Genomic DNA, 24,871 nt, shown 5'->3' with positions numbered 1-24,871 from the left:
TGACATGTCTAACTTAGAAATGTATGCACCCAAACTATGCACGTTACAAGTTCTGCTAACTTGAAAGACTCCTGTACTCTCCTTTTCTCTCACAATTGTTAGTTTTTCAGTAGGTGTGCATCCATCCCTTATCATTCCACATCTGTTCTTGTGAAATCAAAGTTAACAAGAGCTAATCAAAATATTGGGTATTTGTCTTGGTATATGAGATGGGGACCACAAGTGGGACACCTGGTCATTCTAGAGTCCAAAGACATTAGCCCACTTAATCTGGTGAACGGATGACCAAGAAACTTGTTATGAATAAGTAAAAGAAAAATCTGCATGAGTATGTTATTTCTACAATATACTAATAAGACAATTTTGGCCTCATATATTTTGGGCTTCCCTTTATTTTCATAAGAATAAAAATAACTGGTGAATAAATATCGGATGAATGCTTGAATTTAAGTGACGCTACTTTACGCAATAAGAACTGCAGTATAAAGTCAATTATAATAACAGGAAAGCAGTATCCATGCTTCATTGGGCCGCTGCACATCCTCCTTTGTTCTATGTCATGACTGTAGGCTACTGTGGAGGAAGCTGTGTGAGTGTGTTGTATAAGGTGGCCTGCGCACACCCCAGATACACCGCTAGATGACAGCACTGTCTAACCAATTAGCTTGTGAAAAATAGCAATATTCCCAACTCCATATCGCAAGGATGTGGACTGTCCCTTCCTGTTTTAGTGCCGAGAGAGCCACCGTACCGACTCACACTGGAGCAGGAATACAGGCACTCATAACGCGATTATGCCTGGATTTTCGCTGTGTTTGTCAAAGGCACGGAGTTGTATTTTCCGTCGCGGGCTATACAGGGTTATATATTAGGGAACGCTGCTATGTTATTCTCCGGGTAGCTGGTAACATAGCAGGCCTGTTTATTGCGCTGCCAACCCTTTTTGCTTTCCCATGATTGTCCTCCCCTTTTCACACTCTCATGGCGGAGACTAAAATAATTTATCACATTGACGAGGAGGAGACTCCTTATCTGGTCAAACTGTCTGTTCCTCCGGAGAAAGTCACATTAGCGGATTTTAAAAATGTCCTCAACAATCGGCCGGTCAACAGCTACAAATTCTTCTTCAAATCCATGGACCAGGATTTTGGGTAAGTGGCTACTGTCGGCGATCATTATTATTATTAGCCTGTTCGTGTGGCTCATTTGCTATTTGCTGCGGTGTGTATTTACACCTTTTATTACAGCTACCATTATAGACAACATCAAACGATCCCGACTGCCAGATTGCTACATGTGCGCAAAACTATATAGAACCGTGTCTGTTTCCATGTCTGCTCTTGGCACCTGCTCATTATTACAGGCTACCCTGTGCTCAGCGGAGGAGACACTTGAGGGTTTGAAGTTGTACCAGATCTGTCCAGAGCCCTAATGACGCAGACCTGCGTGCATTACACAGAGCCAGACCCCTGCTTCTCATATTAACCTCAATATATTAACCATGTGGAATATGACTGTCAGAGCAATGCTGGCGAGGTCTCAATATTCAACTTCTCAGATTTCGTAATGGTCTATTTCCCAGTACCTGGTTATAATTTTAGCAGGGTTCGAAATAACCATTAAAAATATTTATTTATTAATGAATTATATGGTTGTATTTGTTTACTAACACATATTGTGCACTGCAGGTGGATCCCAAGGCAATTTGGGAACCACATGGCAGTGATGGTGACTGTGCATCATCTTATCACCTTTCTGATTAATTCTTCTAACAGCATTCAATCCTTAAAGTAGTTGTCTCACTAAATTTTCTGATCAGCATTGTAATATATTGTGTTATTACAGAGCTCCTAAGGAAAACATCAAAGTTAAATAATGCGTGCTGGTGGTGCAGTTGTCTGCCATCTAGTTATATCCTACAATTCACTGGCTTTTATCATTTAATGTTATTATGAGAGAGACATGGGTAATTTAATTTATTAATGGTAATTATGATGTAGATTGTCTGTAGAAGCAAAATAGGGGGTGTTGATGGGGACAGCATGCTGGGTAAAATAACGGTGTACGCAAAAGATTTAAATGTGAATATTTTGTTATTTATCCTACCCTAAAAATGTAGTTACCTTCACTTCCTTCACTGAATGTCAGAACAGAAATATTTCCTCCATGTTTTAGTCTTGTGTTTCTTTTTTTTTTCTGCCCCTCTTTTTGTCAACCCATCCTGGTTTTCAGGCGTTACACGAGGTCTACAAAGCTCTCCAGTTCTCTCGGTCAGCAAGATCAACTTGTGTCAGGCCTCTGCTGAGGATGACATATTTGTGTCAGTGACTGCTCTCATTCCAATCTGAGGAGTCATACACGGGCCTACGTACATTTGTATCTAGCAGCGTAATCGCAAAAATGATTTGAGGAAATGCAGAGGCAGGCAGTGTCTACAGAGCCGAACGTCATGCATTTCCACTGCAGCCTGACCTTGTGAGGGAAACTGGCTCTTCCTGGTTGCAGGCTAGTCTTGGTGCGCCGCTTTGTCCCCAGGCCTGGCTTCCTGCCTGTCTTGCGCTGCAGGCCGGGCTGCTCACTGGGCCTCAGGTGATCGACAAGCAGATTATGGAAACAAACAAAGCGTGTTTGCTCTCTCCACATAGAGACATGACTCCAAGTTGCTGAACTCACAGCCTCATAGATTCTTTTCCCGCATATGCATTACAAAGCATAAAGCATACAGTCATATTACACTGTGAACTGGACAGGGTCGAGTTCCATGTAGATATTACAAAGGCATTTCTACAAGCATTCCTGCCTTTGAGTTACGCTTGGATATTCAGGCTCTGTGAGTCCAGTGCCGTATGGTACTGGCACAGTATGGAAGCAAACTCAGTCAAAGGCACAGAGGAAAGCAGCGCTTTGTGGTAGCCGTGCTGGCTGCACTGCATACACACAGACAGTATGGCTGCTGGAGAATTAGCAAGGGAGGAATAAGACTGCTGAGCAGAGAGGGAAAACATCAAATCCCTTGCAGTTATAGACAGTGTTTGAAATGTAAATGAGCAGTCAGTGCAAGGTTCTCTGTAGTAGACCCCCTGGTGCGCAGGGGAGAAAACTGCCATTTTCTTATGGGATTGCTGAACTACATTTGTGTTGGCCATATCAGCTCTTTAAGGAATGGCCACACAAATTTGATAAACGGTTTGCGCCCCGGCCGCTTCGGCTTACCGCAGTGAACGTGCCGTTTCAGGTCCCTTTGGAATTGCATGGAAAACATGTAACTAGGGGATGTGGCATTTCCATCCACAGAACAGAGCACAGCAAATTAAGCGATGAACATTTCGTGTACACATTTCATACTTCAGTTGTTTTGTTTGTTTTGTGTTTTTTTGTCAGTAATATTCATTCGCTCATCCATATTCATAAGACAGGAAGCTAATTGGCTGGGTTGTTTTGAAGCAACCCACTTGGTTTTTTTGGAGACTTCAAGGTGATGATATGGCGTTTTGTCATTGCCACTGGTGGTGAGTGGGTTTGAAACCTCACTATAATGCAAGTCACAGAGGCGCTCTGGAGCTGAGGAAGCAGCCAAGCTGAAGGTCTGAAAGAAACAGTCTTGTTTGTGCCTCAGAAAATAGGGGGCTGGTAAGGGGATCTTTCTCCTGCTGTAGTTAGAGGACAAAAATCTGCAGCTTTTTGCACAAACGCACTCCCGTCACTCCTTGCTTGCTTTTATCATTTACAGATTGTGACAGATTTGAAGGTTATACCAGAATTTGATGTCATAGCATCAACTGCAATGATAACAATCACATACTGAACTGAAACGTATGAACTTTGTGATTTTAAGCGTCACGCGCCATTGACAGTACACTTGCTATTGTTACCAGCTTTACACATGGTTAAACTTGAATTGAGGTGTTTACCGAGTGAGACTCGGAGGCATATTGAAGTCAGTCTGTTCACAAACTTGTTTGACTACAAATATTTTGCTTCCCTGTTTAAAGTGTCATTAGCATGAGCCCACCAAAGTCCTTGGATGGCTGGTCTGAGGTGGCTGGATTCTCCCACCTCTGGTTCCTGTTCTAGGCTGCAAGTTAACCTAGCCCTCCTCTGTCTTTCAAAGCATAAACAAACACATCTAATCTTTCCCAGCTACACAAATATCACCAGCGGCGGAATATTCCACGATCACCGGGGTAAATCTAGTCATTATCCTGTGAAATCTGTTAAGACCTATTTAAGCTGTCAGCCCTAAGAAGTCAGATCTTTGACAGCAGCCCACACCAGACACATTGCTTTCTAAACAGGGTTTACGGTGTGTGTGTGTGTTTGTGCGTACATTTGTGCGTCTGTGCTTAGGGTTCAGAAGTGAAACTAAAGCAGGTCCTGATATCAGATGGAAGATGTTAAAGTCATCAGCTGTTATCATTGGAATTGCGTCTCAGCTCATATCTTACAACACAAAGCGAAAGTATTTTGCACGCCAAAAAGCATAAACTACACTTGCACAGGTCAAATGTGTGAATGGAAATCCTTATTTTTGTCAAACTTTAGGAAGAAGCAATCATTCCTATTTTATTTATACAGGCCACTCCCACATCCTCACAAGTCACTGTACAGCTGGTCATGCAGCTTGAGAGAGAGGATGCAAACACTTCCTACCTAACGAGCGGCCGGCAGAGTCGGCCCTCACCTCCCTCCCTTTTCCTCCCTGAGGTGGAACATGCCACAGCAGCAGACTCTGTGGTCGTCAGTTCCAGCCACAAGGCTACGTTATCTCTGTCCACCACTCCCAGCAATGCAGCTCCCACAGCGGCAGTGCACACAAAAACACAACTAGCTTGGCTAATCATTTCAGTTGCAGGGACGTTCTGGCAAACAGGACGAGAAAAAAAAAAGCTGTAAAGTCGCTGTCAGAGACACCGCTGCATAAAATCTTCTTTGGATTTCCTGCTGCTCTCAAGTCATGCCTCTCCCTTTTTCATGTTCAAAGCCAAGAAGCTTACGTGAGATCTCCACAGACTCAGAAATGCTTAGTTGCTGCCTTTCCAGGAAAATCCTTCACAAAAAAAAACAATCAACATACAACACATAAAGTCATCCAGGGAGTTACAGTGGAATCTGGTAAATATATTAGGATGTTAGAGCCCCGTGACTTGTGTCAGAGTGTGTTTTGCCAGATCGTCTCCTGCCCCTCAGCAAGCTCCAGGCCTGATCTGTGTGACACAAGCTGAGCAGGTGTGGTGACGGCTTGCTGCTGAACTGTTTCCCAGAGGGTCAAAGGGTAACTGGGAGGTATTTTTGTTGGGAATTTACAGCCAAACTGAAGGAGGCGCTCGCACAGGATCACTCTATTAATACACGCTTGACGCCTCGTTGTCGCAGTTATGAGGCATTTCCTACTCTATCTATCTATCTATCTATCTATCTATCTATCTATCTATCTATCTATCTATCTATCTATCTATCTATCTATCTATCTATCTATCTATCTATCTATCTATCTATCTATCTATCTCTGTTCTCACATTGTGCTCAGGGTAAGTGGTCTGATAGCCATGATATTTATAAATCAAGGATAGAGACTGAATGCAGCACCACCGCTACTCTATGAGCTTGCTTCATGCTACAAAGGGCGCAAAGCTGATCGAAAACAATGTTGAAAACGTGGCTTTCAATGCGTGAATGTCACTCAGCGTGGGGCAACATTGCAGGTCGACCCATGCTGTGTTGTTGAGCCAACTCTGTGTCCGACCACTGGTTAGTGAGCCTGACTGTATCTGTCTGCCTGCTCCCTAGGGTCGTCAAAGAAGAAATCTCTGATGACAACGCCAAGCTGCCATGCTTCAACGGGAGAGTAGTGTCCTGGGTAAGTGAGATGGATGGCTCATCCGTGATGCCCCTGTTCACCTGGCTGTGTAGTCTCAGCTCTATGCAAAGATATGTGGAGCACCCATAGATCATGTACATATTAAAATGCAACGCCTCCACATAAGTTATCAAACACTCTTCACCTTAAGCTATTGTTCATCTGTGCTATAAAGGTGTGAGTGAATCCATTAGATATTAAACCAGGCCCTGGTAACAAAAGAGCTGGTTTAGGTTGACCATTAAAATGACCATTTACTGCAGGGGGGTCAAACATACACCCACCAAATCCATTCAGTGGTGCAGTCAAGCTGGGTGTCTTTGCAAAGTGTAAAAATTGCATAGAAGTTATTAATAATTATAGTTTTACAATGAAATCTCAGCATTGTGAATAGAGCTGATGATGCTACTGGAGTGGAAATTTGTTATTATTTTAGCTCATTTGTAGATCACAAGCTGTTTGAATGATAAAAGCGTTGTTTAGTTTAGCTTTGGTGCCTTTGTAGATGCATGGCGATCAGTATGTTGTCATTCACATGTAATGATAGTAACAGTAACTAAATGTGAAAGAATCTGAGACATATTGTTGGAATTGCTTTGGTTTTTCTGAAGTTATTCATCTCTTTTGTACATGGATGGTAATTTACAGTTACTTGTACTTCTTTATGAACTATATGAGTTTGACAGCCCTAATCTGCTGCAATCCTTTGGCCACATACACTGTGTATTTCTAGTGTTTTTAATTACTGAAGACAAACAGCACCGTGAACCCATGTCTACAGAGACAATAGGCTATGCCAAATTAAATCAGTCTATCTTTATTAGAGAAGGATTTACACCTTAATCAGTCCTATATATATATATATATATATATATATATATATATATATATATATATATATATAGGACAAAGAACGTCTGTCTCTAAATATTGATCCAAAAGTAGCAGCAAAGATTTATAAATTAGTTTGAAGGTCTGTAATTTAATTTGCTCAGTGTCTTTTTGTTTTTTTTAACAATGTCTTGTATAGATCGTACTTTATTGATCCCTATGGGGAAACTCATTATTTTTCTTTCCGCTTAGGGAGGTCAGAGGTCAGAGAGAGCCACATGGTGGTGTTTGTGTACTTGTTAGCGACTGTCTTGCTCAATAACACTTAATCGTTGTCGATACTCTCTCACAATAGCCTCCGCTTGTGATTAAGTGTGGTCACAGTTAGTCAACTGTTATATAACAGTTAGTCCTAATATGTACATGTTTCCTCATTATTGCGCCACATTTTATTTAAGTCCAGCTCCCGTTTTCACAAATATGTGTTACTATTCAAAGAGCTCTCAGCAGACTGATTTGATGATTTTACACTTTATTATGTTTTCTTTCTTTCTCGTTTATCATTTTAATGTTAAACTTTGCAGGTGAAGTGACTGATGTATTCGTTTTAGAAAGAAAATCACAATTTGTGGTGTCGCTGCACAGCATTTCCTCTGCAGTCATTATTTCTTCCTTGTTAAAAAATTCTTGTGATTAAAACACCTGCACACCGTATGTTAGCCACACATACTAACTGGACTTATTATTCTAATAGTTATTCAGACAATAAATCAATTAAAAATATATTAGATTCCACTAACTAGACTACATATACGGTGAGGTTGATGTAGACTTATTTTTCTTGCATGTTTAAACATTTCAAAAGGAAGGAAAATTTCTGTGCTATTAAACTTAGTATAAAATGAAAAGATAAACATTTGCTCGTGGGGCAATGTCAGATCAATCGTAATGCATTAATAATTAAGAATACTGCCTATCATGCTGGGGGAGCTGCAGAGCCTAAGATGGAACATGGCTGAAATTATTTTACACTCATATTCGAACAATTTTTAAAGCTACAGTTTTGGGACGTTATTATGTAAATTGCCGCTGAAGTTTGTGCTTTTGATTATTTTATTGGTGATTTTAATGGAATTTAAAGACATACCCAGGGAGGGTCCTTGCAAACCAGATTGGGCTAGATTGAAATACTCTGTAATTTATCTGATGTGCTTTTTGGAATATGTGCCGTATTTGGGCCGTCAGAGATTCTGGCTGTAATAAGAAGATTAACCTGGTCCACATATTTATGTCAGTGTGATTAGCAAGTCCAGTGTTTCCAAAATTAGTTACGTTCATTAAGTTAATTTCAATCATATATATTTAATCTCTGTAATATTCTGGATATTTATAATTGAGCTGTTTGTATATTAGAGCTTTTTCTTATATTTTGTGACTTTGTAATATATTGTATTATTTAATTTAGTTAAATCTGTTACTGTTGTTCTTAAAGCAACTGTAACCACATCGTTTCCTTTGGGATTATTCTGATTCTGATTCTGATTAAGGCCTTAGATAAAATAATCCAGTGTGTACATTTTAAAGTATTTGGGAAAAAATATATCAGGAATTCTCTTCAAGGTCTACCATAAAAAACTCTCAGAGCCAGAAGGAAAATAATGTAATAAATGCATCCACCATATATGTCCTATACTAGCATCTTTACACTGGCTGCCAGTCGGTTTTCAAATTGATTTTAAGATTTTATTATTTATTTTTAAGGCACTGCATGGGTTAGCGCCTTCGTACCTTTCTGATCTTTTAAAGTTATACACTCCTTCAAGCTCGCTGAGGTCTGCGGACCAGAAGCTCCTAGCTGTCCTGAGGTCCAGATTAAAGCATAGCGGAGATCGGGCGTTTCCTGTGGCTGCTCCTAAACTCTGGAACAAACTGCCCGTTCACAGCAGGACCCCCCCCCCCCCCAACATTAAACATTTAAAAACCCGTTTGAAAACCTGAAGTTTAAAACATTTTATTCTCTGGCTTCTCTTTTTTCTCATTTTATTTTTCCTTTGTTCAATTCTGTCAGCTTGTCCTATGTTTTTATGTCATTGATTTTTCTTTAGAATTACAGCACTTTGGTCACCAGCCGCTGTTTTAAATAGAAACAAATTTCTATAAAACTGGAGATCCAAGGACCAGAGAGAAATCTGCTCCTTCTTAGGATGTTTCGAGAAGAAAGCCAGCAAGTCAGTACACGGCAGGCACAGAAGGTGATGGAAATTGCAGTAACACTTATATCCGTTGTAATGGAGAAAAGAAAAGTATCCCACTCTTTATTTGAGAATCGAGTGGCACCATAGCGATGCCTGTGAACCCCCAGGCTTGCATTAGAATAATCACAGCCCACAGAGTTGTTGGGCTTTCCTCGCCTGTCTGCTTTAACTTTCATTATTCTGGCTCAGATGAAAGGATGGGTCATTGTACATCATCCTTTGTACCGACACTCAGCTGAGTAAAAGAACGGAAGTCTTTTAAGTTTCTAAGTAGCTTGCAGTGTTTCTCAAGTTGTATAAGCATAGCCAGAAGTCATTGGTAGGCCTTTTTGCCACATCTCAATTTCACAGCCTCCCCTGAGTGGACTCGCACATAAGAGACGTCTGTCTCTGAGTTTATCTTGGAGTTTGCGTGGTTACAGAGTTTCTTTCTTCTAGTTCTGTGTCCACACTATGCAGCCTATAGAATACAATAAAATATGCACGGTATAACGTGTGCTTGTCTTTGACCTGAATGTGTCTAATCTGTAATGAATAATTTTGTTTCCTCCAACCTGTCTTTCTCAGTTGGTCCTGGCAGAGAGTGCACACTCTGATGGAGGATCTCAATGCACGGAGAGCCATCCAGAGCTTCCCCCACCCCTCGAGAGAACAGGGGGCATCGGGGACTCACGGCCCCCGTCCTTCCAGTGAGTAGGATGATTGCCGCTCGTCATGTATGCACAATTACACACACTTGTGTAGGCAGATGTATTCAAGCACGCAGCCCTGCGTACCGGTTGACCTTTTCATTTCACAGCACGCTATATGTGCTAATCAGAACGTGGAACGTGCCACAGAGAGATTTATCGTCACAGGCTCACATGGGGAGTGTAGACGGTCGCTCCGCCGCTGTGTGAATATAGCATGAAGTATGTGCTAACACTACAGTGTGGGAATCTGCATAGGCGTGAGTATTTTTCCCACTTGGGTATATATTCCCGCCCACACAGCCATGGAGTAAGGCGTTACTCCGCTCGTCTATGTAAACACGATGCGCATGCTGCTTGGGCGGCTGATTCTTGAAATAGCCTTGACAGCATAAACCTCTTCAGGCAAATACTGGCACTCAAGTGAGGCTCATTGTATTCAGTCACTAAGAGCATTCATCCATACTCTGAAAAAAAAAGCACATGTGGCCTGAATGATATTATTGCTTAAGCACTCAAAAATTGAGATTTTCTCAACGTTATGGCTACCTGAGTCCAGACTTTGCCTTAAAACCAGCAGATTTAAAAAATATAACTGTAATCACTAAGGAGAAGTCCCTTCCTAAATATAGCCAAAAGGGCTGGGGGCAGTGGAGGCCAAGAGTCATTGCCATTACAGCACTAGAGCAATATGGCTGAGGCTCTATATTGAGAACATGCAATCTGTCATGTCTCAGTGTATCTCTTTATCTACTGTTTGACATCTCAGCTCTCTTTTGCCCTCTATGGGCTGCTCACTCCTGTTTGGCTGTCATCTGGCCTGATGATGTTATTGTTCCCAGCCAGCTTTGACTACCGCCACCTTGTGGAACAAACAGCAAACTATCTGCCGGCCCCTTTACCCGCCCCCTCCGTGCCTCGCTCTCTCTTTCTCTTTCGCTCTTTGAGTCAGACAGCCAGGCCTTTTTACAGCATGGTGAATTCCCTATCGCGAACCTCCCCTCTTTCTGAAATGAATCCAGCCTTCCCCCCTGTACCGCTGTCTGCAAATAGCTAGAATATTATTACCACATCATTTTCTCTTTGTGCTTTATTCATGCATCTCGTGTTTGTCGGCGTGAATGGCTCTATTTGATGAGCACACACAGAATAGGTGTTTTGGTCTGAGAATGGACACACTGATGTGCTTCTGCTCGGTAATCCGGATTAGCAGACATTAAAAGCACCCATCTCCATTTCCCAATGGAAGGGGGGGGGGGCTATTGGCAGCAGGGAGAGGGGGTGGTAGGTGTGGGGATTGAAAGGGGGTGGCATTTGTTCACAGCTGGAGCCTAGCGCCTCGGATAATCTTCCACCAGAATAGCAGATCCGTCGGCTGGCCGGTGAGCGCCCTTTGACAGGTTTTGACAGGGCTAACAGCGAGGCAGTGGCCACCGCATCGATCATCACATAGCTTTCTAATCAGTTCCACTAGAAATGCACCTGAAGTGTGCATCTTCACTGATTTTTGCATACATGCACTGGCCTGTGCTGGTGAAGCCGGGCCCAGGTGCACCCATTAGTACTCTGTAGCACGCGCATGTAAGCATGCTCAATTGAGCGCTTCATCCCGCTGAGTGAACACGGCAGACACGGCATCCTGTCTGCTCCTGAGATTTTAATTTGCATTGGTCAGCCACACGTAGGCACCGAGGTGTGCGAGAACATTGTTTTCAAACGAGGAATGATGTTTGCTCACAGGTTTGGTTTTTTATGCCTCTTTTTTCTGTTTATACACTTTGATTTTGACTGTTTGTGCGCGTGCACTGACATTTACGCAGGTGTGATTATTTAGGTATTCAGGTGTCAGATACATGTTGCATACATGCCTAAGTGCGTGTGACTGACTGACAGGGTTGAGTAGAGTTCTCATCGGGTTCAGGTTTCCTAGGAGCCCGGTGGCAGTGTGAGTCCCTTAACCCTCGTGCCTGAGGCCACGGCGTCTCCAGCCCTCTGACAGAATAACAATCTGCCCGCCAGCTCTTCCAGAGCCCCCAGACTCCTTCCAGACCTCAAGTACACGCAGGCCGGCTTATTGCTCAGCCCACACCTGATCTACCACTTCTCAATTTTTATGCGATCTGTCATTCTCTTCTCTGTCTCTCTCCCAATCATGCTCCAGGCACCATCTGGGCTTTCAATAGGTCTCATTAATGCCAGTATTGTCCAGAATGGCTCCCTCTCAGGGTATCTGGTCATTAATGACACTTAGTGAAAAACACATCACATACCACCGAACAATGAAATTGCTATTTTGGCCAGAGGGACTGAATTTGAAACAGAGTCATGATATGAGTTGCATATTCCCCTAAGGCTGGATGGCAGGCATACAGATACTATAACAGACAGAAGTATACTGTAGCTAGGGATTATGTTCGGGAGTGTTGGTCTCAGGCTGGCTAGAGAATTCATTTGAAACACTTTCTGCGAGGCAGACTGAGATACTCTGTGTTTTGTACATCATTATGAAGCTGACTGAAGTTTTCCGATGCGTGTATTGCAGTGCCAATGCAGTGAGCAGTCGTGACGGCCTGGACACAGAGACTGGTACAGAGTCTCTCCTAAGCCACCGCAGAGAGCGAGAGAGAGAGCGCGCACGGAGGAGAGCTCGAGAAACTGAGCGTGAGTATTATCAGCCAGGAACAGATGGATCCCAAAAACGCAATTATCTTGTCATTTCCAACTTATTACTTTTCAGTACCTCTTCATTTAACTCTCATACTCCGCACAAGTCAATCACCAAAAAATGTGGACGGGAAGTAGACATGTATGAAAAAAGGTCCCTGGGGCTCAAGTGGTACATGTTCAACTGCAGCTATGTTAAAGCAAAAAGTTCACTGTATGTCAGCGTTTTTGGAATAGTTGGCCAGTAGTTGTCTTTCTTTTCTGTTTCTTCTGTGGCTCTCAGGTCTGAATTATAACAGGAGTCTGTTGCAGTCACTGTTGAAATAAAAAAATGCCTCCATTCCATCTGGAAAAGAAATTGATTGGATCTTGACTTTAAAAGCTCCTGAGAACTGTTATCAAGTGCAAATGCATTTGCTTTATTGTGCTGACATTTGACTACAGCAATTTCTATTACAAGCTCTTCGGTAGGAGAGGCGCAGCACTTTCCTGCTCCTTCGCGAGAACTCCTATTTGCAGGCTCAGTGTTTTCAGTAAGGGAGGCTGTCTGTGCTATCCACAACAGAGAACAGGAAGGTTTTGCAGTGGTTACCCACATAAGCACATTGGTGATCAGTAGAGGTACCTGCTTTCATCCGGTTTCTGTCCCGCACAGGTATTTTTGACAAAATTAGTTGGTTTTTTGGCATCAAGTAATAAACAATCGCAGTCTGCCATTGTTTTCACTCACAGCAAAAATCACTGTGCTCTTCTCTCTCGCTTTCTTTCTCTCGCTCCCCCCTTCCCCTTTGTCCTGTCTTCACAGCAAGCCTGGCTCTTTGCATCCTGCGCTCCAGGCTCATTAACCAAATACTCATTAATTTATGTGGTGCAATTAGCATCACTGATTACAGCATCAGGTTGGGGTTGTATGGAGGGCTGTAGATGGGGAACAGATTTATCTTAGCAGACTATCTGCACATGAGCATAGCCAGTGATTTCATCGTGATCACGCTGGTGCACTCCATGATGATGCTTTTGACTTGGCACAGACATATTGCTGCTGCCGCTGCTGCTAACAGCCAACTGAACATCTGTTGTTTTTTGCATGTGAGAAGGATCACAAACTCAATGAAATATACATTGTTATCCACCCCGTGGTCTGTGTTTACTGACTTCAGTCCAATCCAGAAGCACATATACTTTCCCGGAGAAACTCCGAGAGGAGCTGGTTCATAAATTTGTGTAACAAGGTCCAATTAAGTGTAATTCAGCTTTAATTTCACCGAGTGACACAGCGAGGCGTAAAGACAGATACCTCCTCCCACCTCTGTGCCTCACTGCCTGCAGCATCATCAGCAGCAGCAGCAGCAGGAATTCCCCTGTCACCTTATACACATGCGAGCGTTCCTCGCTGTTTTACAAAGATCGGTTAAAATGTTCAAACTTGTTCAAACTATTCTCTCTCTCTCGTCTTTCTCAGTTTTCTTTCCTGCGCTGTAGCATTCAAGGATGAATAATGGAGCAGTTAAAAAATTTAAGAGGGAGAACAGGTGCAAGAGTACCTCATGGAGTTATGGGATATGATCTGTTTTAAGGCTGCCAGGTGTTCTGTATCTTAACCAGTTGTATTAGAGGACGACTGTGGCCAACAAGGGGGGGGGCAGCATTCCCGTGGCATTAAATGTTATGCTGTACAGAGCCGTCAGGATTTCAAGGCTGAGGTCAGAGAAGACACAGTTAAGCCTGAGCACTTATGTTTGTATTAAAGTATTACACAAAGCCTGCAAAACAGCTGGTGAACATAAACTACTCTCTGTTATGAAAAAGTGTCTTCAGCTCATTTTCCTGTTCTTGTTGTATTAGGGCTGCAAAGCTTTTGTGATTTCAATCACTCGACAGTGTTTTCACCTGAGGAAGGGAGGGGAGAAGACAGCTTATCGTATAAAATCACATATTATTTTCTCTCTGCTTTGGAGGATACCATCGTCTGATTGGTCAGAGGCAGATTAACAGTCATTCAACAGTTGCGTGCATGAGAGTCAGGGAGGAGGTAATACTTTCTCCTCACTCTCAGCTCACTTTCTCTGTTCATTGGAAGAAGGCGTGCTGTCAGCTGCGGTGAGAGGGATTTGCTGTGTTATTTCCCGGGACGGTGTTGGGCTTTGGAATATTTTCTATTGTTTTTTGTGGTTAATTTAACGCTGGTGTTATTTTTCTGTTTTTCCAGAGTTATGGATAGTTGGTTAAAATAGGGAGGCTCTTGTTTTTTGAAGCAAGGTGACATTTTTATTTAATAGGTGTAAGCTTTTATAGGCTGGTTCTGTTTATGAACGATTCTCATCAAAAGGCAGCTCGATTGATTATAGAATTATTTAGACTGCATGTTTCTCTCTTTAAAGATCAGAGTTCACACAAAACAGTCAATTGCTGGAAGTGTCACAGCTTTCGGAAAGGTCACGATAATGCCGTGTTCAAAGTTTCGCATATTCATTCAAAACGTGACTTTGCTGTTGAGTCATAGCACTCGCTTCTTGTTTTACTACACGTCACTCTTGATAGATTGTCGTTTTGTGTATTCCCTATTTCTGGCACTTCCTCTATTGTAGATAAGCTGTGAAGTGTGTCAACAGCCAGCTGGTGGGCATAGACTGACTGGGGCTCGGGCTTTTTAGAGAGCAGCTAGCACAGACGGAGCAGAGCACAAAGACGCAGATTTTTCAGGCTGGCTTGGTGAACCTGCACACTTGCTTTTTGTTTGTTTGTTTTTTTGTTTTCTCTGGCGCCAGTCAGCAGAGTGCGAGAGGAAATATGTTTGAGTGAGTCTTAACACTGGATGTCAGGTCCCTCTGCTGATTGAGTGTTTATGTGCAGTAGCTCGTCTTTCAAATGAGCACCCTGTGGGCGGAGCTAGCGATGGGAACTACTACATTGCTGGAATGTTTTGCTTGCTCTCGGCGAGTACGTTGGCTACCACGCCCTCTTCGCCTTGTGAGACCTTTTCAGCCAATCCGCTGTTACCCTGAGACTGCGCCACCTCACTGCCAATGTACGTATGGAGACAGACCTGGTAGTTTTCCTCTGATGGGAGGGCACTACTTTTTCTTGGTTTTCTGCAAAGTCTACAAATCCGTGTACTGTATTAAAAAAATGCGTTTATTTTTCATTTTTATTGCTACATTTTTTTTAAATTCATGTCATTCCACCTGCAGGAGGGTCTAATTGAAGATATATTTCAGTTCAATGTCCACATCTTCCTGAGATCACAGTTTAATGCTTGTTGCAGATGATTTTTGTTTTGTATTCCAGCCACTCTCACTAACTCCTTCCTTCCTCGCCTTCTGGTTGCTCTCTTATTCTCACTTCACCCTGCAATGATGACCCCCCCTCTCCATCTGACTTACTGCTGCTGTGCACTTTTTCTCTACAGTCCCTCGCATCAATGGTCACTCCAAATCAGAGCGCACTGCAAGGGACTCGGCCATGGGTTACGACAGTGCCTCAGTAATGAGCAGTGAGCTGGAGTCCAGCTCATTTGTCGACAGTGAAGAAGATGAGGATGCTAGCAGGTAAGTTCTTCTCCAGTTTTGCCATTGAAACACTTAACTTGGTCGCTTTGTCTTCTTTCTGATGTGATTTGTTATTTTTTCTTTTCATAAAAGCTGCAAAAACAGTGAAGAATTTGCAACAATAAATCAGACTTAACCACTTAAACTACAATCAGATATAGAAGCGTGTGTTAGAAATTCATTTAAATAGGAATAGTAAGGCTAACAATTTATTATTTTGTTGAAACTGTATGTGTGTACATAGACCTTCACAGAGTTTTAAGGAAAATTCCCAATGAATATACTAAATAGCTTAAATTGCTCACTCTGGCCTTATTCATATACCCTATTTAATATTCCATCTTTTCCTTAATTTCACTTTCTTCTTCAGGCTCAGTAGTTCCACAGAACAGAGTTCGTCTTCACAGCTGATGCGCAGACACAAACGGCGCAGACGGAGGCACAAAGTGGCAAAGATTGACCGGGTATGCACCTCTTAAAACACATCAGTGCCCCTGCTGAAAGTGACATTGACACTGAGTGCTTGAAACACATGAATAAATTGTTTGAAATGGGCTTTTTGCCACTTTTATTCACAATATGCTCACTGTAACCTCTTCTTCCTTTACCAGTCATCGTCTTTCAGCAGTATCACAGACTCCACGATGAGCCTAAACATTATCACCGTCACACTAAACATGGGTAAACCTGTTGCATCCATGCCTATTTTTTTACGTCATAGAATTTAATGTAGAATTCATATCAGTACCAAACCGAGTCTTTGTAATTTTATTCATCCCCTGCTTTAATCTCAACAGAAAAATACAACTTCCTTGGTATCAGTATTGTCGGTCAGAGCAATGACCGGGGGGACGGCGGTATTTACATCGGCTCTATCATGAAGGGAGGAGCTGTAGCTGCTGATGGCAGAATAGAACCTGGAGACATGCTACTACAGGTACGCTTCCATAACGAGATATTTGAACTGGTAATAATTGTGCCTCGAATTTGCTGTTGCAGTGACAACATCTCTCTGAGGTTTTGCTGCATGTTAATAATGACGGTTGTATTTAGTTCCCTTGTTAAACTCTTATGTAAAACTTGGAATCCTGCCTCTCTTTTCCTTCCCCATCCTTTGTTCTGTTTGCGATAGACGCTTCCAATTTGTTGTGGCCCCGATACAAACAGTATAGATTGTTTTATGATTGTGGGGGTTTATTCCATCAAAAGGACCTTAGGATTTGCAGCCATGTGAACCCCTAAAAGAACAGCAGAGATTAATGCGTGCACAGTATAAATGCATAAACGCATCGAAGTTCTCTTCAGAACTTCAAAATAATATTTTAGTTAGTAAAACATGGTCGAGAAATGTAAAGAAATTACATTGTTGGTTTTGTCTGTCAATCAGGTGAATGACGTCAACTTTGAGAACATGAGCAATGATGACGCTGTGAGGATCCTGAGAGAGATTGTTTCCAAAACTGGGTAAGGACTCTTTCTTGGAAGATTATTGAAAGCAGATGAAATTTAATTAATATCAGAACCAATGTGCTGGTGAGTCATGGGGCTGTATAGAAAATCAAAGGATCTAAATAAATAGGAAAAGCTAGTTGATAATGCTGCTTGACCGTTGGACACTGTTGCAACTTTTCTTGGAAGTTGACCTTTCGTCTTTCTTAGTCAGTGTCGACTGCTCATCAGTAGAATGAGTAGCTGACATTAAAGGATTTATAGGAAATGAAAGCCATCGACGGCTTTCACATTTGACAAGTTTGATTATGTTACGTAAAGTTTTTCGCAGTAGAATGACAATGCGCAGTAGATTATTCAGCTTTGGTGTTTTTAAAAAAGGGAACAAGTACAGCATATTTCTGTGTATGATTTTTCTAAGAGTAACATTTATTTTCTATGTATATCCAGTCCCATTAGTCTTACTGTTGCCAAATGTTGGGACCCATCTCCCCGAAGCTACTTCACCATCCCTCGTGGTAAGACAGACAGTGTGGTGTAATATTTGGAGCAACGCAAATGATGACCTGATAATGTTTAAACCATACCGTGTTCACTTTGTCCTATTTATAAAAAGTTTCTCGTTTTGTTTTATTTTCTCAGCTGAGCCAGTGAGACCCATTGATCCTGCAGCCTGGATTTCACACACCACAGCCCTAACTGCACCTTACCCTCACTATGGTAAAGGTTACCTGCTGCTTTGTTCCAGTATAAAAGGTCACTTCTCAGTAACTGAACTATAAATAATGAGGTCACAATGATCAAAATTGTTTCTCTTTTTCCATCTCAGAGTTTGATGACTTGCCTCTGTCTGTAAGTAAAACAGATATGGCAACTATTGTCAAAGTGATGCAGTTGCCTGATTCTGGCCTAGAGATTCGAGACAGGATGTGGTTGAAGATCACCATTGCAAATGCTGTTATAGGTGAGAAAATCTACCCAATGCAGAAATTTATATAGAAACAGTGGCTGTATTACTGTAAACAATGCTGGTTACTTGGAAATGTGCAGACATGCATTGCATGCATAGTGATCGAAACCTCTGTGCTGAGTGTGAGCAATAAAAATAACTCAGTAAGGCTTTATTTTTCTTTAAAAAAGGGAAATAAAGAAATCAGTAGGTTTCCTAGAGAGCACAATATTAAATTACAAGACTGAAATCAATTCAAATGCATGGTATCTAAAAATATAATTTTTTAGGTAGTTTACTCTTTCTAAACACAACAAACAACATCGTATAAGTATTTTTTTTCAAGTCATGTAGACTCTTTTTTTTTTGGTTTGTTTGTTTTTTCTGAAAAGCATTAGCATCGTAGTTCTAGCATTAGCTCCACTAACTTCATTCAAAGGTTTTGCAGCATTGTGCTGCTTGCCCTAACTATTGCAGTTGTGGTCGATGTGTGGTTGCTGCATATAAGTGGTATTTTTAGCATCTGTTCCACGCATCAGGGAACTGAACTTCATGTCCACGTGTGCATTCTTTGCCATGCTAGGTGCTGATGTAGTGGACTGGCTGTACTCCAGAGTGGAAGGATTCAAGGATAGGCGCGATGCGAGGAAGTACGCGAGCAGTCTGTTGAAGCACGGTTACTTGAGACACACTGTCAATAAGATCACCTTCTCTGAACAGTGCTACTATACCTTTGGGGACCTCTGCCAAAGTACATCCACTTTTCACACCTACATTAATTAAGCAGTTCACACATTTATGGCATTTTCTTTTTAAATAGAAGGATTATACTAACTCTGTCCCTCTCTGCTGCTTTTTTTTCCCTCTCTCCTCAAGACATGGCCTCACTCAATTTGAATGAAGGATCCAGTGGTGGAGGTTCTGAGCAGGACACTTTGGCACCACTACCTCCCACTAGCAACCCCTGGCCTCTGGGCGGGCAGCCATTCCCCTACCCTCCTTTCCCCACTGCACCCCCGAGCTTTCCGCCAGGATACTCAGACCCATGCCACAGTTTCCACAGTGGGAGCGCAGGCAGCCAACACAGTGAGGGTAAGCAATAAGGAGGGGCAAGACGAGTTTTCCATCAGCCTATCGTTGATTAATATAATATATTCGCTCAACATGCAACACGACATTAATGAAGTCTTTCTGGCATATTAACGAATGTCTGGCTCATGCTAATGTTAGCTTTACTGGCTCTCTGGGCAGGAAGTGGACATTGGATTGCATTATTCAATACAATATAAATATCTGTGTTCTAAAATGCGTCCTGTATTGTCAAGGTCAATCATGAGCATCTTGAGTCATGCAGCGGACAGCTCTGCAGTACTGGGTGTGTACACAAAACAGATCTGATCAACCATGTGATTATCAATCACCAGCTTGAAATGATCAACACTAAGTCCATGTGTCTCCATTAGTTCTTGAATGATCTTTTGTTTTGATTTTTGAATCAAAATGTGATGGTGCTGCATGGTTTTTGTTGTCTGCGCTGGGGCGGTACGTATAAGTAGCTGGCAGGGGTAATGTTGCTTTTTTTTTTTTTACTACGTAGCCCAGACAAATGATGTGAAACTGTATATTACCATCTCTCTGTCTTATTTTCATTGTTTTGAGTGGCTCATCCATATTTTAATTTCGCCCAGTTGCCATTCTTTCGGTTAGTTTTGGTTTAGTTTATCAGCAAATTTTGGGAAGACAAGTGACAAAAAAATGTCATGGTTTTCTTTCTTTGGGAGCTTTCAGAAAAGAGCAAGCATTCATGGTGATGAGTGCATGTGTGAAATCTTGGGGACAGTTTCTGCATATTTGCATATAGAGGATCAGTAACAGCCACCGGCGTTACGTTGGTTTGGAGCTAACGGGGGAAAGTGCACTAGGACACGACAGGTAGTAGAGGAACGACTGGGCTGGGAGGTGTGTGTAATTCTGTTGTTCCCTCTGTTTCTGCTGGGCAACGGTAGACTGAAGGAGGAGGTAGTCCCCGGACACTGGGGGAACCGGTAAGCCTGCTAACCCCCTCTCCTCCTCTGCTGCTCTCTCTATTTTACCATTCAATCTTATTCTGCCACTCCTCTCTTTCTCTTGTGCTCAACGTTCTCCACGTCTCATACTGTAGCTTTAAGGTTTTTGTTGGGTTTTTTGTTTTTTCTCTCTCTGCCCGTCCCATAATTTTTCTTTGGTCCATGTGTATCCTGTCTGTGACTCTCCTGACGGCCGATTCTCCCTCTCTGCACCTCTAGGCATGCATTCGTACTGTGCTGGGAGGTGCATGATGCAGGATGAGCACTCTGAGGCTTGTGCTATCATTCTTGCTGATAGGGGGCAATCATGCACCACTTTACCCAGTACTGTTGGGCTCATTGTGGAAGGGGAGGCGTGGAATGTTTGATTTTGCAACAGTGTGATACACCTCCATTAGTCTGATGCCAGCAGTGTTTATTAACAGCATTGAGAGTTGTGACACGTATTATTACTGAGAAATTGACAACACAACAAATACGTCATTCTGCGTTGTTCATCAAGTGCTGTGTGGTAATCTTTCTGATGCAGGTGTGTCATCTTTATATTTATGATCTGTGACTGTTTCAGTGTTTGTATGAATATAAGAAAAAGCCATAATATCAGTTGCTGCATCAGAATTTGGGGCAGAAATCACTGAGATAATCATGTTTGCCCTTGACTGACTTTTGCTAGACTGCATAACAAAAAATGTGGTCACACCTTAAACAAAGTGCAGTAATGTATTTATTAACATTGACACATTTTACTGTGTTTCAAAGACGAGCACCTTTTCATGTTATGCTTAATTCTGGTGGAGTTCAGGAAGTCTTTATTAAGCTGATGTTTAATGTGTGACCTTTTGTCTTTGTTTATCGGTAGCCGGTCGTGAATCATCAGTAGCTGATGACTTGCAGCTGCTCACTGTGTATTTGTGGGTGTTTATATTCTATTGAAGTCTTAACCTGTTAATCTCTGTTTCTTCTTTTTTTTTTTTTTACCCCCCCCAATCAACAGGAAGCCGAAGCAGTGGATCCAACCCCAGCGCAGGCAAAGGTAGACGTTCATCCCCACAGGAAAAGGGTCAAAGGTCAACATGCAGTGAATCAGAGCCAGGAATCCGCGGAGGGCGGCGTGGTGACAGATCTGCCAGTCAAATGAGCCATCACAGCCACGCCATCTCTAGCCAAAGTCACGCAAGGTCAAATCTCAGCCACAGTCATTCACACAGGAGCCACCCTGTCACACAGAACAACCACCCCCCGTTCACCTACAGCCACGCCGCCTTTACTCAGCCAGCTCCAGGCTCCTGTGCCCAGAGCGAGCGAAGCCATGCCTCCTCCTACGGCCCCCCAGGCTTGCCTCCCCCTTATTGTCTGGCCCGTCTGGCCCCCAAGACCTCATTCAACAGTAGCACGCCTCCTGGAGCCCCACCTGGGAGAGAGTTAGCAGCCGTTCCTCCTGAGCTCACCGCCAGTCGCCAGTCCTTCCAGCATGCTATGGGCAATCCCTGTGAGTTCTTTGTTGACATCATGTGACAGAACAGTGCCTTTTTAACTCAGTGAGCACAAAACAGCTCTCCCTGATCCCTTTCAACCCTGTTCTCCTTTTTCCTCTCAGTCTTTTGACCATCTCTAAACTTCAGAATGTAGACACTGACTGGCCCTCTCCACAGCCCCCTGCTGTCTGTCCCTCTGATGTCCAAGCAAAGGAATACAGGCAGCAAGAGCACAACAGGAGTAGTCCTCTCGCACACAAGCAGGGGTCCTCTGGCTGAAAACCCTCTTTTGTATTGACGTGACGTGTACAGTTTGTGAAACGTGAGTGGTATTCAGTGTACTGATTTCTGTAAAGATGCCATGCAGACATTTTTGGGAGTGTGCACTCTACCTAGGATATTTTCTGTTCTGCGCCTTTAAGCTGGCTGGGCCTGGATCTCAATCCCCCAGACCCAGGCCAATAACTATGGCCTACGAATCTTTTTCTGGACATAAAACTCGGACTGGAACACCTAACTCATATTTGTGTATAATGCTACAGTTTAGCACATTACTCTGGCCCCACTCCCCTTATGTCAAGGCGCTGCCACTGGCGTATTTAAGCTCTTACCTGCCAACTACTAATAACGCTAACCTTGATCAGTTCACAATCCGAGGATTTCCATAAGGGAGACCCTGTAGCCAGCCTTTAGTTCAACTAGGCTACATATTGCATGACTGTCTCACCTGCTTTAAAGAAAACGTATTCATTCATTTTGTTTAAAGTATTACCGTTATTGGGGGAGGAGGTTACCTCTTTCCTATGTTCTAAAGGAAGAATCCATACACTGGAACATTTTCGTGATGTTATTTATGTGATCCTTTTGCATTGATGGTGTCATACTTTGTCTACTACGAATGACTGACCGACAATCAGGCATCACTCTTTATGAAACGGTGGCCATTTCTCAATGTCCTAGGTGTGCTTTGTCGAATGTATCATTATTTCTGTCAGTGATTAAACCCTGACACCCATAACACTTAGTTTAAACATGTTTAAAGATCAGCAGGATTGCAAACTTTGGACACTCACAACAGCAAACTGTGAAAGCAAACTCAAAAAGGTTGATTAGATAAAGTAGTTTGACAAAAGCATCAGGTTTGTCTCCTTCAGTTGTGGACTTTGTTGAAAAGTCAGTGTGATAAAAGCCAAAGCCTCACATTGTTTGGTGGACATGGCTCTTCATACTGTTGAAGCTGTCACTTCTAGTTGTTGTGTTCAGAGTGACTTCAAGGGGAATCCTGGCTTTCAGATGGTGATCTCCTTGCAAAACAATGGCAAATCCCTGTTGTATCTACCTAAAATATAGTTACAAGAGGGAAATAACACACACACTAGTTTTATGAGCACTTTCCCATTTTGTCCTTCCCTCCCTTTAGTATGAAGCACTGTTTGCAATCAAAGCTTTCTCTTTAATTTTCTCTAAAAAAGAAGAATAAATTGTAAATAGAAATTTATTATATATATATGAATAAAAATATATATGTTCAAAACACTGTCTTCATTTTTCACCTCACCTGGAGACTGAGTGAAATGCCACTAGGTGGAGACATTGTTTTGTGTATATTATTGTACAAACTATACATTTGACTGATAAAATGATAAAAATGCGATTTGAAAATGTGCTTAAGGTGCCGTTGCCTGTTTTAATTAGAAAGCAGTGTCATGCATTTCAAATGTATGACACAATCTCGTGGGTGGTTGGTGTTCATGACCGGCCTGTGGTCAACAAAACAGTCGCCTGAAGAATAGACAACCATTTACAATTATAGCCGAGATGGGTTAATATGTTGCAACAAAGTTTGAATGTTGGTTTTGACACTTGACAGTTAACACCCCTGAGTGGAGTTTCCAGTACACCAATTACGTGTACTTTCCCAGTGGGCTGGTGTTACTTGTAAAACGGCTATACAACAACAAGCCGACTGTATAGTGCAGACCCCCATCTACTTGACCCACAACCACAGCCGCGGTTGCTGAGTGACGTCACACACCTACATCTATGGTGGGTGTGTAATAAAAATGCTCGTCAGGAAGGAAGTGCTGTGTAGGCAGAATAAGTTACTCTACTAGAACAGCAGCCCCCAGAAGAGCGCAATGACCTGTAATCGCCTTCGTGCTGTTTGAAATACAGGCCAACGGGTAAAGTGAAAACGTGTAGTCCCACATTAACAAAGCCTTCTGCCATGACAGTTCCAGGTTGACTGTGACTCTGAAGCTTATGTCAGCCTACATGCAAATATGAGCGCACACTCATTTACCAGCAGATTGTGTTGCTAAACTCCTTACCGAACAGCCCTGAAGTATTTCCCGAGCCACTATGTAAATTTGGGACGGGGTTTTACTGTGCTTCATTGCTGAATTTTTTAAAGAGGAGGTTGAGGAGTAAATGTGGGAAGGGTTTCTTAGGGTGCGTTGGCAGACGAGGTACATACGCAGTCTCACACCACGCGCGCACTTTGACGTGACGACGCTATCGATCGAGTGTGATGCATTAGAAAGTCAAAGGCCTCGTCTGCGAATGTCACGAAGTATCATATGATAGTGAGATGTTACAATCATGACTCAGCAGACAAACGTTATGTGCGTGCATTTATTTGGTTCGTTTTTCCCCCTTCGCACTTAAATTGTTAGTTTGAATTTAAGCATGAAGATGAGCTAGAAGATCCCCAGATATGTAATCACCTGACACCTCATCATTTGTCAGCAAATTCCCAGTGTTTTCCCAAACTCACACCACTTACTGTAAGGAAACGGTTCCTTTTTCAAAGGAAGTAAGTCCTACTGAGTTTGGGAATCGCTATACACAATTGAAACAAAGGCACCTGAAAACAATAAAGGTCACTTTTAAAAGCACCACTTTCATTTTAGAAGAAATAGTCTTACAACACTTTTAATTTCATTTTCTACCTGAATATTTGCCACGTGTGTTGTCTAATACAAGTGTTAGCCACCAGACACATAATGATCTTCTGAAGAGTCCGTGAGGGGGGGAATTTCGAGACATTTTCAATGCCCTTTAAATAAACTTGTGATTCTGGGCATGA

General features: G+C 42.5%; 1 protein-coding gene across 8 annotated transcripts; it reads left to right on the top strand.

Moving 5' to 3' along the window:
• The first annotated feature begins 40 nt into the window (after positions 1-40).
• Positions 41-24,871, top strand: dvl1a (dishevelled segment polarity protein 1a). 8 transcript variants are annotated; one of them, XR_005692645.1, is made up of 17 exons: positions 41-1,151; positions 5,788-5,857; positions 9,511-9,632; positions 12,175-12,293; positions 15,706-15,844; positions 16,215-16,308; positions 16,456-16,525; positions 16,642-16,781; positions 17,232-17,308; positions 17,744-17,811; positions 17,936-18,013; positions 18,123-18,257; positions 18,826-18,993; positions 19,119-19,334; positions 19,568-19,617; positions 20,249-20,287; positions 21,303-21,413. XR_005692645.1 is itself a non-coding variant. In XM_040008406.1 (16 exons), exons 1-16 carry the CDS (start codon positions 982-984, stop codon positions 21,911-21,913), a joined length of 2,169 nt encoding a protein of 722 aa, XP_039864340.1. In that variant the 5' UTR covers positions 41-981; the 3' UTR covers positions 21,914-24,871. The 8 variants fall into 8 exon arrangements, 7 of the variants coding, with proteins under 7 accessions (XP_039864340.1, XP_039864345.1, XP_039864344.1 ...); XM_040008406.1 differs by lacking the exons at positions 19,568-19,617; positions 20,249-20,287 and adding an exon at positions 21,906-24,871 and having other exon boundaries at positions 21,303-21,797; XM_040008411.1 differs by lacking the exon at positions 19,568-19,617.

The sequence above is a fragment of the Simochromis diagramma genome, unplaced genomic scaffold (genome assembly GCF_900408965.1).
Source record: "Simochromis diagramma unplaced genomic scaffold, fSimDia1.1 OVJJ01000545.1, whole genome shotgun sequence".
Classification (NCBI taxonomy): Eukaryota; Metazoa; Chordata; class Actinopteri; order Cichliformes; family Cichlidae; genus Simochromis; species Simochromis diagramma.
This window is presented reverse-complemented; position numbering and strand designations above follow the sequence as displayed.

Excerpts from the sequence above, each read along its gene's own strand:
- dvl1a (XM_040008405.1), top strand. The coding sequence starts at position 982 with ATGGCGGAGACTAAAATAATTTATCACATTGACGAGGAGGAGACTCCT. Across the intron at positions 17,309-17,743 it reads GAGATTGTTTCCAAAACTGG|TCCCATTAGTCTTACTGTTG; the intron begins GTAAGGACTCTT and ends ATGTATATCCAG. Across the intron at positions 19,335-21,302 it reads AGGCAGCCAACACAGTGAGG|GAAGCCGAAGCAGTGGATCC; the intron begins GTAAGCAATAAG and ends CCCAATCAACAG.